This window comes from Neomonachus schauinslandi, chromosome 4 (genome assembly GCF_002201575.2).
Source record: "Neomonachus schauinslandi chromosome 4, ASM220157v2, whole genome shotgun sequence".
Classification (NCBI taxonomy): domain Eukaryota; kingdom Metazoa; phylum Chordata; class Mammalia; order Carnivora; family Phocidae; genus Neomonachus; species Neomonachus schauinslandi.
In genome coordinates this window covers 36,088,693-36,104,277 of record NC_058406.1, presented here as the reverse complement: position 1 = coordinate 36,104,277, position 15,585 = coordinate 36,088,693, and the positions used below count along the sequence as shown (strand labels likewise).

The following is a 15,585-nucleotide window of genomic DNA, read 5'->3' as shown; positions in this document are numbered from 1 at the left end:
GAGCCCAATGTGGGACTCGACCCCAGGACCCTGGAATCATGACCTGAGCCAAAGGCAGATGCTTAACGACTGAGCCACCCAGGCGCCCTGTTATTTCTGAAATTTTGACATAGCTTTAAGCACCAATGGTTTCCCCAAGTCTTGGCCTATGGTCTATGGTCCATAAAGCCCCACAAGATCTGGCCCCTGATGCTTGTCTGTCCTTATTTCCTACCACTCTCCTCTTTGTTCTTCAGGTCCGGCCACACCAGATCTTCCAGGTCACTTCTTCCTCAAGGCCATTACACAACTCCTTCCCTGCCTTCCTCCTGGTATCTGACCAAACGTCCCCTTATCGTGAGCCACTCCCTATCCCCTTATCATATTTCAATTTTCCTCATAACATTCATCACCTCCTGACATTTGATGTATTTGCCCATTGTTGCTCTCCTCCCACTAAAGTATAAGCTGCAGAAATGGGGTTGACAGATAAAATACGGGACACCCAGTTAAATTTGAATTTTAGATTAAAAAAAGAATTAACTTTTCATTATGAAGATGTCCCAGATGTTGCATGGGATATACTTATACTTTGAAAAAAAATTCGTTGTTGATCTGAAATTCAAATTTTCCTGGTGTCCTGTATTTTTTTTTTTTTTAATCTGGCAATCCTACGCAGAAAAGCGGATGGTTATTTAGTTCATCGCTATGTCCTCAGTGTCAGAGCTGCTCCTGACAAGTAGTAAGCTCTCAATAAATATTTATGGAATGAATGAATGTATTCAATTGGGTCATTAATCTGTACCACGCCTAAACTTTTCATAAACAGCAAGCGAGTCAGAAGGGCGGAGCTTCTAGGCTGTGTCAGCCCAGATCACAAGGAGGATCTTTCCAAGGAACTTTCCAAGCATGTCGAGCAGCTGGGTGTTTTGCCTGCCAGTACCCCTGCTCCTGGCGAAAGAAAACTCCGCCCCGGGCCAGGTGAGCCGCTGATCCCAGGAGGCCTTCCTGGGGGCGGGGCTTCCTCAACGGGTAGGCGGGACCCAGCCCCCGCCGGAGCCACGGCACCTTTAACGCCCCGCCTCCCGCCGCCACTCGCGCCCCCTGGTGTGACGTCACCCGGCGAACGGCCAATGGAAGCGCGGCTTACTGGCAGGCGGTGCCGGCGGCTGCTACCAAAGGGGAAGTGAGCTGGGGCTGGAGCGATGGCCCGGGTTTGGAGCCCGCGGCCGCCGCCGCCGCCGCCACCACCACCAGCAAGTTGGGAGCAGCTGCGGTTGCAGCCGGAGCGGGGGCCGGAGTCGCGGCTGGAGTGGAGGCGGCGCGTGTGAGTTGCCGAGAGTCGCCAGAACACCTCAAACTCTGGGCGGGAGCGCTTCAGGTGGGCTGAGCTGCCGTCGCCCCTCCGCACCGCCCTACCCCCCAGGCCCAGACAGCAAGGCTGGGGTCTCCCAGGTGCGGGACTGGCACTTGGCAGGCTGAGCCCTCCGAGCCGTGCTCTAGGCCTTCCTCAGTCTCGGGCCCCCTTCAAACTCAAGGCGGAGGCCGAAGAACGGTGATCACCGTAAGACCCCGTCATTTTCTTGGCGCCCAAGCTGTGTCGGGGTTGTAGCGGCTGCGAGCCCCCTTCTGCTGCCACCTCTCCAGCTAGGGAGCGACTAGCGCGTTCTCACTGTCTAGCTCTTCACCTCCCCCTCTTCTCCCATTCAAGAACAAGTTTCTTTTCGTTCTCTACTGGAAGTCCCCCGGAAGGCCAAAACACCCATCGGTGTGTCTTTCCTCAGCTCCTGGAGCACGCTTAGAAATATTACATACCTATCGGAAGATAAAGGTTGCTCCCCTTGCCACCCTCTTATCTGAGACTCCATGCCCAGAGCCTTACCCATTTTTATCACCAGCTGCCTGGCCATCTCTGTGTGACTTCCCCCACCCATCTGAGTTCCACTTTCCTCTGGGCTCCAATCTCTAGCCCCCAGTGGATCTGGTCAGTCCCACCCGTGGGTGGGACTGACCCAGGGCTCTGGCCCAAATTCCCCACCCTGGAAGGCAGCTCCAAGGTAGCGAGAGAATTGGGCATCGGGTACGAACCTGGCAGCTCAGGAGTGGGTGCACCACTCACCCCACACAAAAAGATGAAGAAGCGCAAAGAGCTCAATGCATTGATCGGCTTGGCTGGGGACAGTCGGAGAAAGAAGCCCAAGAAAGGCTCAGGCCACCGCCTCCTTCGCACTGAGCCTCCTGACTCAGACTCTGAATCCAGCTCCGAGGAGGAAGAGGAATTCGGTTTAGTTGAAAATCGCTCTCGTTTTGTCAAGTGAGTGATGCAGTGGTGAGGGGTGGGATGGGGGAAAAGGCATTTCCTTATACTACCAAGGGGGAAAATTGAAAGGAAGGAGAAGGGTGTACTTAGAAAGGAAAAAGGGTGTAGACCTTGGACGGCAAACAGAAAGAAAAGATGTTAGGGTGATGAGCTCGGGTTCTGAATAAAGGATAAGTTAGAGATCTGTCTGTAAGTGTAGGAAGAACTCTGAATCTAGGGTGGAGATACTGACGTGGGGAATGTGCCAAGAGCCCGGAGAGACCCAAGTTGGGAGTGGCAGAAAAGCTAAGAAGAGGTACCTGGGAGCAAAGAAACTTTTGGGACTAGACCTTTTTTAAAAGTGTAGTAGAGACAGGGACTTTAAGACTTCAGGTTATTCTTTGCAGTCTTGCTGAGTCCAGATCTTGAAGGTGAGGGGATATGGTGAGGAACTTACAAGAGTATGAGCCTCGACAGTACGTGGAGGGTAGGAAACAAAAAGAAGAGGCAACTTCTTCCCAAACCACTTTTAGATGATGCAGCCACTAGGCAAATCCAGTAGTGAGCTTTGAGGACATTGGGAATTGGGGCCCAGGGGGGCAGAAGGCTGAAGGGAATCTTGAAGGTGTCCTTGGACCCTCTCAGGGAGCACACTGAAAGAAAATATTGTGCTGAGGATGTGGAAGCAAGGGCTAGGCAGAAGGTTGGGGTGCTGCTGAAAGAGATTAAATTCTTTGAGGTTTTTTTCTTTGTTTAGAGTGTCTTTGTTCTTTTATTTTGTTAAAGGAAGAGTTTGGTTTCTAATGAGCTTTGTCAGGTTAAGTAGTTAAGGGCAATCTTAGATTTGGGATATGAAGGTCTGATGAAATGGAACAGTTCCACTGGGATAGTTGCCCTGTTGAGTTAGTTTAGACCTTGAGTGCTAGTTGAAGTTTGGTGTGAAATCTAACCCCTTTCCGTGTTTCCTGCCTTCTAAACCAATAAGCTAGAGTGCACCAGGTGTCCACTTAAACCTACAGTTCCTATTTCTTTCATTCATTTGCAGTAAAACTTGCTCAAAAGTTTATGAAGTTTCAGTAATCTGGAACAGGCTCCCCGGAGGGGATCCATGTTGGAAAGCAAGAAATAGATAGGTAAATTACAGTGCTGTAATTTATTGCAGAGAAGATCTAATCTTGACACTTTCCTAACCTGAACTTGTCCCCAAAGACTTGAATCCATGATGACGGTTGTGGGCTGCAATGCCCACAAGACCTCTTTCTCTGTCATGTGAAGTTTGAAACCTTTGTATCCAAAAGATGAGCTCTTCATGGGTCATGTTATTTAGTCACTTGCAGTCTGCTCTTCAGATTTAAGAATGTGGTACCCAGTGTTCCCTTGTAAATAGCTGTATGGTGATACATGTATGCTATTTCTAATACAGCTGTACTCATAATCACTCTTGTACTCCTGGTTGAATTTGTTCTTATGATCAGGGGAGACTATTTACGATGCTGCAAGATCTGTTATCCCCTCTGTGCTTTTGTCATCCTTGCCGCCTGTGTTGTGGCCTGCGTTGGCTTGGTGTGGATGCAAGTTGCCCTGAAGGAGGATCTGGATGCCCTCAAGGAAAAATTTAGAACAAGTAAGTGGTTGCCCTTTTCAGAGTGTTATCTTGTTTCCAGGTTCTAGGTCCACAAAGTGGACCACGCTGAATAGTTTTGCCCACTCTGATGAAGCAATTATATATTCCTTCCAGCCTTCTTATACTCTTTCTTAGCTGTCAGCTTGAATATGGGAACGTTGTTTGTTTGCTAGTTTTTAAACCTACAAACAAAAAACAGTGCTTATGCACCATCAGGACAAATAGCATCTGAAATAATGGCATTGCGGTCAACACCTAAGGTGCAGAAAGGAAGTGCTAAGGTCCAGGATTCTAGAACCTTGGTTAACCTCCACCTGTTGCCACTTTATACTTCCCCAAGTATACTTCCCTAAGTATAAAGTGGCAATAGCAACATTGGGCTGTTTCCTTCCTCCTCACAGGGCCATTTGAGAAAGAATGTGGGAGTGTCTGTCAAACAACTTCCTGCTTAAGAAAAACTGTATGGGATGGACAATAATAATAGCTAGCATTTATGGGGTGCTTACTGTGTACCAAATGACAAATAAATATTTGTCTCGTGAGTTTTAAAGCTTAAGAGACTTTTTAAGTTGAGGAGTTTTATAGTTTCTAAATTACAAAGTTGTATTTTGCCACATCCAAGGTACTTCATCTGAAAGGTGTGTTTGCAGAGTAGCTTCAGCCACATTTGACCTATCTTCCTTTAGCAAACCGATCTTTGGTTCTAGGTTTCAAGGGTTAATTTTCTTTTTTTTTTTTTTAAGATTTTATTTATTTATTTGAGAGAGAATGAGAGAGAGAGAGCATGAGAGGGGGGAGGGTCAGAGGGAGAAGCAGACTCCCTGCTGAACAGGGAGCCCGATGGGGGGCTCGATCCCGGGACTCCAGGATCATGACCTGAGCCGAAGGCAGTTGCTTAACCAACTGAGCCACCCAGGCGCCCACAAGGGTTAATTTTCTAAGCTAAAGAACCAGTTTCAAGTTAATCACAAATGCCTTAAGTTTAGCAGCATTAACACATGGGGAAACTGACCACTAGGCTTTCTCAAGGTCAACAAAATCTGGCCCCAGAACTGGAATTAAAGTTGTGTCCTCACTTCCCATCTTAAGCCTTAGGAGATCACAACTTCCAGGCTTTCCTTCACCCCAGCTTCTCTTTGCTGCCTGCAGTTATTCAAGTTCCGAACCTGACCTAGGGACAGCTAATCCTTAGTTACTGTGTTAATGATGTTCTTAGTAATGTTGCTTGAAAAAAATGTTTTCTTCTGATTCAAGGAAAGGAGTAGGGTAAAGCACAATTCTCTGCCAGAATCATCTTGACCTATATGTTTAATCAACTGGTGGAATCAGAGTACAGTATAAGAAAGAATGAGATTTTGTATTCTAGTTAATTTTCTTCCTTAATGGTTGTCCATACCAGTATTGCAAAATGTTTTTAAGGCCATGTTTTCTTTGTAAGTGGTAATCATACTTGGAAATGAGGTTCTCAGAAACAGTGTTTAACTATAAATAATCACTAAAGACACCTGTCTGTGCCTTCATCTCTCTGTAATTAATTGGGCCTCCTAGGTTTGTGCTACAGCTTGTTTTGATCACATATAGCAATTATTTATTTATACATTTCAAAACTTTGCTCACTTCTACCCTCCAGGGATTCCTTTCCCTGACTGCTCTGTGCCTGTGTTTACAGGACACCCATGTAATTTATACCTTGGCTGAGCTTTTCAGGGAATTTCTTTTTTTAGAAATGTATATTTGAAGTGTATACAGGTAATAGACCTGGCAGTCAATCAGTCGACAAATATTTGTTGAATACTCATTAATACCAATCCCTGGAAACACTATATTCAGGAGATGCCAGGACTTGTACCCTGAACTGTGAGACCTGCTTTCTACCACTGAGCAACAGGCCCCTGGGATCCTGATTACATTTGTCATCTAGCTGAATGAAGCAGATTTGGAATTGTCAGTCCAGCTGCTTTGTCATCTTTCGTTTGCTGCAATAGAAATGCCAGCCCTGTAATGTCTAAAGCAGGATTTCAAGGGGGTGGAGCCTGGGGCATAGTCAGTCCATTGGCTGAACCATTGTGGACCACTTGCCCAATAGCTTTGTGTGAAAACCATCATCTTGAGTAAATGAGGTCAGTCTTGTTAAGCTTAAATAGTCTTTCTTTGAATTACATTTCTACTTTAGATATATTTCAATAAGTTTATTTTTATTTGTTGTTTTTCAAGAGGACAGTGAAGTCATGGATTCAAAGAAGATCACCTGCTGGTCTGGCTTTAATACCTTTTTGAGAAATTCAGAGCCCTTGTTCTTTATTTCAAATTTTCAAAGACACTTGTCAGGAAAGGAGGCAGGATTGCTGGAATATCTGAAATAGAAAGCAAAACAGATAGACTTGGTATTTTTCCTTGTGGTCAAGGAACAACTTGATCCTTAAGCTGCAGGTACTCACTGGTCTTGAAACTTAGTATTCTTTCCAGAACCAGGTACTTCCGAAGACCTCCGCAATTATTCTAAGGAAGATTCTGTTCTCAGCCATCTCTCCCTGTCACTCAACAATGAAACGCTAGAGTGGGGGAAGAGAATTTAGAAGAGAAGGAAAGAATAAAGCAGGCTGTTTCCTTTTCGGTCACACAGGCAGGGTAGCAGTTGGTCATTTAGTATAGAACTTAAAAATTGTGGTAATGAGGGCATTAGGGTGTAAGTGGCTGACAGCTGGAGTATACTAGAGAGAGTGCTGGTCCTAAGAGCAGAATGTTTGACTGTCGAATCCTGGGTTGCTCATTACTAACTGTAAAATGTGGATAAGTCACTTCTTCTTTTTGAGCCTTCGTTTTCCCATCCATAAAACCCAAAGACATATTTATGCTACCAGAGCACTTTGGGCATCTCTCTGTCATACCATCCATCCCACTGCGTAGTAATTCTGTGGTGACACCTTGCCCCCCCGCCCCCCCCCCCCCGACTGAGCGCCTCAGGGTCTTCAGCGTGCACTAGTGCTGAGTGCAGGGCTGGGCACATGATAGGGACTCAATAACAAGGTGAATGATTACATAAAAGTTTATTGCAAACTAAAGACGTTTAAGTTTAAAATATTGCTGTTAGCATTATATGTGTTCTGTCTAAAGAGTGTATGCAGAAATCTCTACTTCCTGGTCTTAGAGATCAGGAAAAGAACTAGGTAAGTTCTTTTGAGTATTAATATACTAGATTTTAAATGAGTTGCTTTCCATGTTGAAAGAACATAAATTATAATAAGTTGTTTGCTGCGCTTCCTCCCATTTATGTAGCCAAAGTGCCTTGACTAGGCTACTCTCTCCTAAAAAGCCCCAAGTCATGTAATGAAAATGATCCTCTCTTGGCTCATACAATCCTAAGTATCCAGAGGGTTTTCAGGACTTGTCAGCTTAATATGTTGTTAGTTAATAACTGCAACCCAGGTTATTTATGTATTTGTCTTATTTCCTCTTCTACCTTCTATTTCTTTCGTCTAGACCGTGGGACAGAGACCCCCCACCCCCACCCCCTAATTGGGACATTTGACCACCTGAGAATGGCAGATGTGTGGGATAAGTTTTACTTTACAACCTCACTGAAAATGTAAAAGAAAATCATTTTTCTTTTCTTTCTTTTCTTACTCTTACAGTATTAATTTATACTGACAAAATTCCTGCAAACCAGTGTAAACCAAATGTTGCATTAAAAGCACTGAGGGAAATCTTTCATTTATAAAGAAATCCTTTTGTGCATATTTTTGAAAAATTAATAAAAATATATATTTTTAAATAAATCTGGGGGTACCTGGATGGCTCAGTCGTTAAGCATCTGCCTTTGGCCCAGGTCATGATCCCGGGGTCCTGGGATCAAGCCCCGCACTGGGCTCTCTGCTCAGCGGGAAGCCTGCTTCTCCCTCTCCCACTCCCCCTGCTTGTGTTCCTTCTCTCACTGTGTCTCTCTCTGTCAAATAAATAAATAAAATCTTAAAAAACAAAAAAATCTGAATTTTGAGAGAGTGGGCTTGTTTCTGGCAGGGATACCTCCACCACCCCGCCCCTGATTTTTGCTGGGGTTTTTTGTTGTTGAGTTTGTTTGATTGAATTTTCTTTGTTTAACTTAATAGGACAACATTAACTCCATTTCATACCCTACAATTATTTCCCTGGAAAGGCATTGGAGTGCTTCCGTATACCTGGCACTGTGCTGGGCCCTGGAAATACATGACAAATAAGTCCTGGTCCTTATCCTTAAGCAGCTCTTTCTCTCTCTTAGTCTGCTAAAGGAGACACATGAGTAAATAGTTACAGCACAGTGTGTTAAGTGCTAGATAGAGTTTGGAATGGTGAAGTGGTGGTGGGCGTCCAACCTGGGAGCCCAGCTATTTGTGGTGAATCTTAAAAGAAACTAACTAGGCTAAGGTAACAGAAATGGAGAAGGGGCAAGCCAAGGACATCTAGGCAGAAAGAATAGTGTGTATAGAGTCACTGAGACTTAAAAAGGTTGGTGTGTCTAGAGAATCCACTTTACCAGAAAACAGATTGAAGAGGAAGGTAAAGTGATGAGAAATGTGGTTGGGAGTTATGCAGTCAGTGATACTTACCGAGTGCCTAAAATGGCCAGGTGTATTCCAAATACTGACCCCACAGAGAGGAACAAAAAAAATCATGGCACTTAAATTTTAGTCAGTTGTTTTGTATCTGTCCTGTATGCCAGTTTTTTTTGGTTTTAAAGAAAGTATATAACAACTAATCGGGCAATCTGTAGCTTTAAAAAAAATGATGTGGGCTTTATTCTGGAGGACCAGCCATGATCAATATTTTATTTTTCATAAAAAGGAAAAATACTTTTTAAAGACAGAGGAGAAAGCACTCTTTCAGGCCTCTGCCTTCAGGCTGGCAAATCTCTAAACCAGTCAAGAGATACTGTTTTCCAAAGGAAAGCCAAATATCAGCCTACACTTCACCTAACATGTTCCTTTATCTTCTATTTCACTTTGAGCTTTTGGGTTGATTTAAGATCTAAGAAAACACTGTTTGCTGTTTATGAAAAAAATTTAAAATCGTAATCCTCATAATAGCACTTGAAAGGTGGTTAAGAACCCATCTTGCATTTTACCAGTTTGAGAGAGGAAAAAAGTTAGATTTAATCATTTAGGGATATAACTTTGGACATCACCTTGAGCATTAATGGAGTAAGGTTTATAAATCTTCACTGACTAATCACAAAGCTCCTTAATTGCTCTGGTTAATACTTATATTTATTTATCACTTGTTGTATGCCTGCTTAGCCCTGTTTAGTACTTTATAACCATTCTTTCCACTTCTAAAAATCCTGTAAAGTGTATTTTATCTCTTTAATACAGATGAGGCAACTGAGCTCAAAGAATTGGAGTAATTTACTCAGGATCACAGTAAATTACAGAGTCCAACTCTTTCTGCTGATACTTTGTTGTCATTTTTAGCCATCTGACTTTTAAAAGGTTGTACCCCCAGTAGTGAAATAGCCCCAGTTAAAATGGTGCTTTAGTATTAAAATTATATATTTACATAAATTTGAAAAAACAGTGTAGCTGGTAGATAGGAATTCAGTCATCCTACCAGGATTGACTTCTATTAACCTGTCTTCCTTCCTACTGTAAGATCATTTTTTCATCTTGGAATCAAGGGAGTACTCTGTGGTTATTTATTATTATTCTTATTTTTGCTTTTAGTGGAATCTAATCAGAAAAGTTCATTCCAAGAAATTCCCAAACTTAATGAAGAACTGCTCAGCGAACAAAAACAACTCGAGAAGATTGAATCTGGGGAGCTGGGCTTGAACAAAGTCTGGATAAACATCACAGAAATGAATAAGCAGGTAGCAAATGTGTGATTTTATTTCTGTGTAAGCTGGGAATGTTTAGTTTTGTTTAGTATGAATTTACAGGTATAGAGCACTCACCTCTGATTGTTTTACTTTTTGAGATGTTTTGCATACTGTGATCCCAGCACATTAAGGTCAGGTAAAATGGGTAATAGTATACATTTACCAAATATATAAGGTGTTAGCCCTTTCTGCAAAGAACAGTTTTATCAAGTAGAGTAGTTTGTAGGGAGTTGGAAATTCTTGAGTCAATTTTTCCTAAGGAGCAGTGTAAGTATCAAATAAAGAGTGTCATTCTAACCTCGAAGAAAAATGGGTAGTCTACTTATATAAGATAATGAGAGCTTACTTTAATAGAGTTCACAAACTTACAGATGCAGCCTTGGCTGTAGTGCTGTACACTGTAGTAAAACTAATCTGTAAACCATCTGTAGCTGATAGTTATTCTAGACTAGCACAGGAGGAGGTAGCAGAGTTGGTGAAATACCTTGGCCAGGCAAGCAAGCCTAGAGCAAACACTTTTTCAGTCCCTAAGTTGGCCAGATCTCAGTAGGCCTTGATTCCAAAAGAGGGATTCTGCCAGAGGGAAAGGGCTCATGCAAAGGATGTTAATTGAGCATCTCCTGTGTATAAGGTGCTAGAGTTGTCACTAGGTGCTGTAGCCTCTGTCCTCAGTTTTTGCGGTTTAGTTACAAAAGACGTGCACTGGCAAGAAGACTCAAGTACCAAATGAATGCTACACCTGCAGAGTGCTTAAAAATAGATAAACCTCCGGGCACCTGGGTGGCTCAGTTAAGCGTCTGCCTTCGGCTCAGGTCATGATCCCAGGGTCCTGGGATCGAGCCCCGCATTGGCATTGGGCTCCCTGCTCAGCGGGGGGCCTGCTTCTCCCTCTCCCTCTGCCGCTCCCCCTGCTTGTGTTCTCTCACTCTCTCTCTCTGGCAAATCAGTCAATCTTTAAAAAAATAGATACACCATTTTCGTGGGGCTAAGCAGATATTCTCTTTTTCAGAATGGAGTCCCAAAGTTCAGAATCATCCACTGGCAGGGAGCACTGTGCTCGAATACAAGTGCTTACACACATTTCCGAAGCTACCGTCAGCTCTCAGCAGCAGTGTGGGAGTGGAGGTGGGGGCGGCGGGGCAGGTCAGCACTTAAGATCAGGGATCAGGGGCTGCAACAGTGGCTTTCAGATTTTGCCCAAAACCCACAAAAAGAAATGTTTTATGTCACTACCCACTAAACACATCCCTACATACATATATGTGTAACTAAAATAAAAGTTTCTGAAAACCATAATTTACCCTTAGTATGCTTTATGATATTTCCCCTTAGTTCTATTTCACTTTTTTAAATTACTGATGAAATAACTGATGGGCTATAGCACCCAGTATTTGCTCGTTATCATTTATCTTTGGACTCTCAGTAATTAGGGAAAAGCCAGTACTCACTCCCTTTTGTAAAAAGAATAGGATAAATTGTGGCCTTGCTTTTATTGACAGAGCAAATTAGCAGTTTGGTCAGAGATTATATCAAGTGAAAATAGACCACAGTGAAGCACTGAGTAGTTCATTAGCATCTCTCACTGGGGCAAACCGTGGATTCCATTGGGAGAGTCTGTCATGGAGATCGCTCTTCTGAGGTAGGGATGAAATCTTTCAAGATGAAGAGTCAATGTTAGCTCTTTCTCATCTCATTCATGTAAATCAGCATTATTGTGGGAAGAATCAAAAGGGGAAATTGGTACTCAGTGTGAGAGGACATACAGGTTTTCAGATCTTTGCTACATATTTTGGCTTTTGAATCCTCTTTAACCAGGAATCTAGCAACAAAAGAATCATTTTGTTCTTGGCTTGGCTCTTATTTTTAATGCAAGAAGGACCTGGGAAGGCAGGTATGCAGGAAAAGTTTACTCCAGCCCCAGGGCTTCATATATAAAGCAGGGAGAGATTGAATTGAAACCCTTTCCATTTTAGTCTCCTTAGATCTTCAGAGATGAGGGGAGTGACTGCACAGGAGGATGGTGTAGTGAAGTGAGCTTTATGTTGGTCCAAGGGGAGCTCATCGGTCTCCGAGTGATTTTCTTTTCTTTTTTTTTTTTTTAAAGATTTTATTTATTTATATGACAGAGAGAGACAGCGAGAACAGGAACACAAGCAGGGGGAGTGGGAGAGGGAGAAGCAGGCTTCCCGCCGAGCAGGGAGCCCGATGTGGGACTCGATCCCAGGACCCTGGGATCATGACCTGAGCCGAAGGCAGACGCTTAACGACTGAGCCACCCAGGCACCCTCTCCGAGTGATTTTCTAAAATTAACGTTATGCATATCTGACGGTCTGTTCAAGTAAAAGGCGTTTGTCCTAAATCAGAATAGCTATAAAAATAAAATTGGTATTTAATTTCTATGTTTTTATGTCTAAGGGTAACTGTCAGTTAAGATGCTCTTATTGGCAAATTATTTTTTAAAAAGCAATTCAAAGTGGCTTAATAAGAAAATGGATCAGATCACTTAACAAGAACTGTCCTTATCACAATGTGAGTTGAAGTTAATGCCACCTGAAAAAAAAAAAGCCATTAGTTTGAAATAAGTTAAAATCAAATTTTGCATTGAAAGCCTTTAAACTAATAGTTAAAAATTTCACTCACTTTGCTGTTTTATTCATGAAACCTCTGATTTCATACCCATAGCCATTCTCAACCAGTATAGGGAGTGTCCTCCCCCTTCCTTGAAGACTGTTAATTCAACAAATGTTTAATGAGCTGCTTTTATAGAATTAGGCCTTGGATTCAAAACTAAAAAACGATGATTCCTGCCCCCAAGGCTCTTACAGCCAAACGGAGGAGACAGAAAAGTAAACAATTATAAAACAGCCTGATGAGCAAATAAGCAGGTCCAGAAGCTAGGGGGGCATTTTTAAGGATTTATCTAACCAGAATGGCTGGGGCCAGGCAAGGCTTCTCACATCTTAAGCTGAGTCCTGAAGGGCACATAAGAGTTGGCCAGGTGAATTCTGAAGAAAGAGAAGGGCGTCCTAGGTAAAACATTAGTAGAGTTGATCCTCATTTGCAGATTCCGTATTTGTGAATTCGCCTACTTGTTAAAATTTGTTTGTAACCCCAAAATCTATACTTGTGGTGCTTTTGTAGTCCTTCACCAACTGGTATACAGTGGCAGAATATTTGAGTCACCCAACACAGGTGTTTCCAGTTGATGTCAAACAAGGTGACATTCTGCCTTGTTTCAGCTCTCATACTGTAAACAGCTTTCCTTTTTGAATGATATTTATTGCCATGTTTTCACACTTCCTGGGGGCTTTTTGGTGATTGCACTGCTTGTAATGTCCCCCTAGTATAGTGCTGAAGTACTGTCTAGTACTCCTAAATGCAAGAAGGCTGTGATGTGTTTTTTTTTTTTTTTTTTTTGGTCAGAGCGCGTGAGCGCACACAAGCAGTGGGAAGCAGACTCTCTGCTGAACAGGGAGCCCATGCAGGACTATCCCAGGACACGGGGATCATGACCTGAGCCAAAGGCAGACGCTTAACCAACTGAGCCACCCAGGCGTCCCGAGGCTGTGATGTGTCTTACAGAGAAAATACATGTGTTAGATAAGCTTCAGGCATGAGTTTAGCAATATATATTTAATTAATAAGATATCTTTAAACAGAAACAGCTATAAAACAAGGTTATGTATTACAATGACCAGTTGACAAAAATGTGACCAGACAGCTCTCAAGAACCTAACCCTATATTTCTCTTAGGAGCAGTGGTTCAGTATTCACTAATTCAGTGTTTGCTGCAACTTTCCAGAGCATAACTATTGTGAATAATGAGTATTTACTGTATGTCCAAAAGAATAGACAAATGAAAAACACAGTGCATTCAGGGAATTTTAGTAGTTCATTATAGCTATAGTTTGGTGCAAAGAGGCCAGAAGTAAGGATATGTCAGCAAGAGCCATATCAAGAAGGACCTTGAGTGCCCTTCTGTATACTCTCTGTCTCTTGGCACTCAGTCCTGATACCTTGTATGATAGTTATTTATGTATGCATCTAATTACACTAGAAGATTATACACTGTACTTGGAGCTTTAAGCATGATGATGGCAATGATGAGGAGAATTGAGATGATAAACTGCCATTCATTAAATGTTTTCTTTGTGCAGGCCATAGTTAGATGCACTACATGTGAGATCTCCTTTTTTGCTTCTATAGCCCTGTGAAGTAGGAGGTGGTATCTCCACTTTACAGATAAGAAAACCGAGGCTCAAAGACATTAAGTAGTTGGCTCAAGGTTGCACGGCTGTGTAGCAGTGCTAATATTAAAATATTTAAGGCCTAGGAGCCTGTTTTCTTTCCAGTTTTCCATTCTGCCTTACATCTTTATATTAAGGATGCAGTAAGTGCTCAGTAGATCAAGTTGGAAGGCTGTGATGTCAGGTCCCTGGGGCTCATAATCATTCATCATTGATGATTATCTGTTTTAGTAACTCTTTTACTTACTATTTAAAGAATCCTTAATTTTAATCCCAAAGTAAAAAAAAAAGTAGCATTTCAGACTTTATAGTATAAAATGGTCTAATAAGCAAATGGTCTACAGTAGTTATTTTTAATGCTGCTAATGAAAAGTCATGTAATATGCATAAAAGTCATGATTCATCTTTTGGCTGGAATGGGGGGTTTTTTCTTAATGTTTTCTATTTAAGTTTTCAACTTTTTAGGCTCTTTGAACTATATTGTGTGACTTTTAGAGATAAATTCTATAATGCTTGAATCTGATCTGACATTCTAGAATGTCTATCAGAGACTAGAGCAGTCCCAAAGGTAGTAAAAGGAGAGTGCCCCTTGTCTCTCCATTACAGTTACACATACAGCTTTGCTGTACTTTTCCAGAGATACTGACATTTCTTTGCTCTTACGAGAGGATTATGCTGAAAGATGGAATCCGGCTTTGCAGTTTATGGGAATGTAGCTGAGTCCTAGTGACCAGTGTGGGTTCAGGTCTTGTAAATGAGTAAGAAGTCCTAAGTGATGTTTGGTATTTAGAGAGTTAATGGTCCGCTCTCCAGGGCATACTCTTTCAGGGAAACAGTTGATACCCTAGGCCTGGGGTGTTTGGGGGGTGGGGAGAAGTGGAACAGTACTTCACTTTATCCTACTTGCATTGACTTGCACCTACTCCTCTGGTTTTGGGTGAAATGGTAGCTGCCTCCAGCCACACTGGCCATTTGGGAGGCCATACCATTCTTGAGATGCTTCTGGTTAGCCTCAGGATATTGTAGTACCTGGAAGAATAGTTTCTACCTAGATCAGTCCACCCAGAACACAGCTTGTGTCTTTTAGGATCTGGCCAGTTGTCAGTGGAAGCAGTTTGTTCCCTTGGTGGCCAAAAGATAACCACACAATTGATAGGGCTTTTGGAATAACCATATTCTTGCCCATCAAGTTGGTATTGAATCAATTGTATACATACTTTGGGGTGCTGAGTAAAACATACCTGAGGGAAGGCCTCCTTCCTCAAACTTTATGATTGAGCACTTTAAGATAGTCTTAGAAGGCCCAGTGAAGGTCATGGAAGAAAGGGCCAGCCTAGAAAATCTGTTAAATGCTTCCGGAGTCGTGATGTCTTTTTCCTATGTGTGTATTTTTTTCCCATCTTTTGTCTTTAAAATTTTATGAGTAATACGTGCATGTATTCTGATATAAGATTTAAACAATAAAATACATAGGAACTTTTATGAAAATTCCCCTTCAACCCCCCTCTCTGTATGTTCCCCCATCACACACACATTGCCGGTCTCCATAGATGTCCACTGCCATTGTCTGGGCTGCATTCTTCTAGC

The 15,585-nt window shown here is 42.5% G+C and overlaps 1 protein-coding gene across 5 annotated transcripts in view; it reads left to right on the top strand.

Moving 5' to 3' along the window:
* The first annotated feature begins 1,092 nt into the window (after window positions 1-1,092).
* Window positions 1,093-15,585, top strand: part of EFCAB14 (EF-hand calcium binding domain 14) — a 38,733-nt gene continuing 24,240 nt past the window's right edge. For 4 of the 5 annotated variants that reach the window (XM_021684277.1, XM_021684276.1, XM_044914499.1 and 1 more), the window contains exons 1-3: window positions 1,093-2,293; window positions 3,754-3,902; window positions 9,596-9,741. In XM_021684277.1, coding sequence (XP_021539952.1) covers window positions 2,112-2,293; window positions 3,754-3,902; window positions 9,596-9,741 — 477 coding nt within the window. In that variant the 5' untranslated portion in view covers window positions 1,093-2,111. The remainder of the gene's footprint in view (window positions 2,294-3,753; window positions 3,903-9,595; window positions 9,742-15,585) is intronic. The other variant, XM_021684279.1, reaches the window with a different exon arrangement.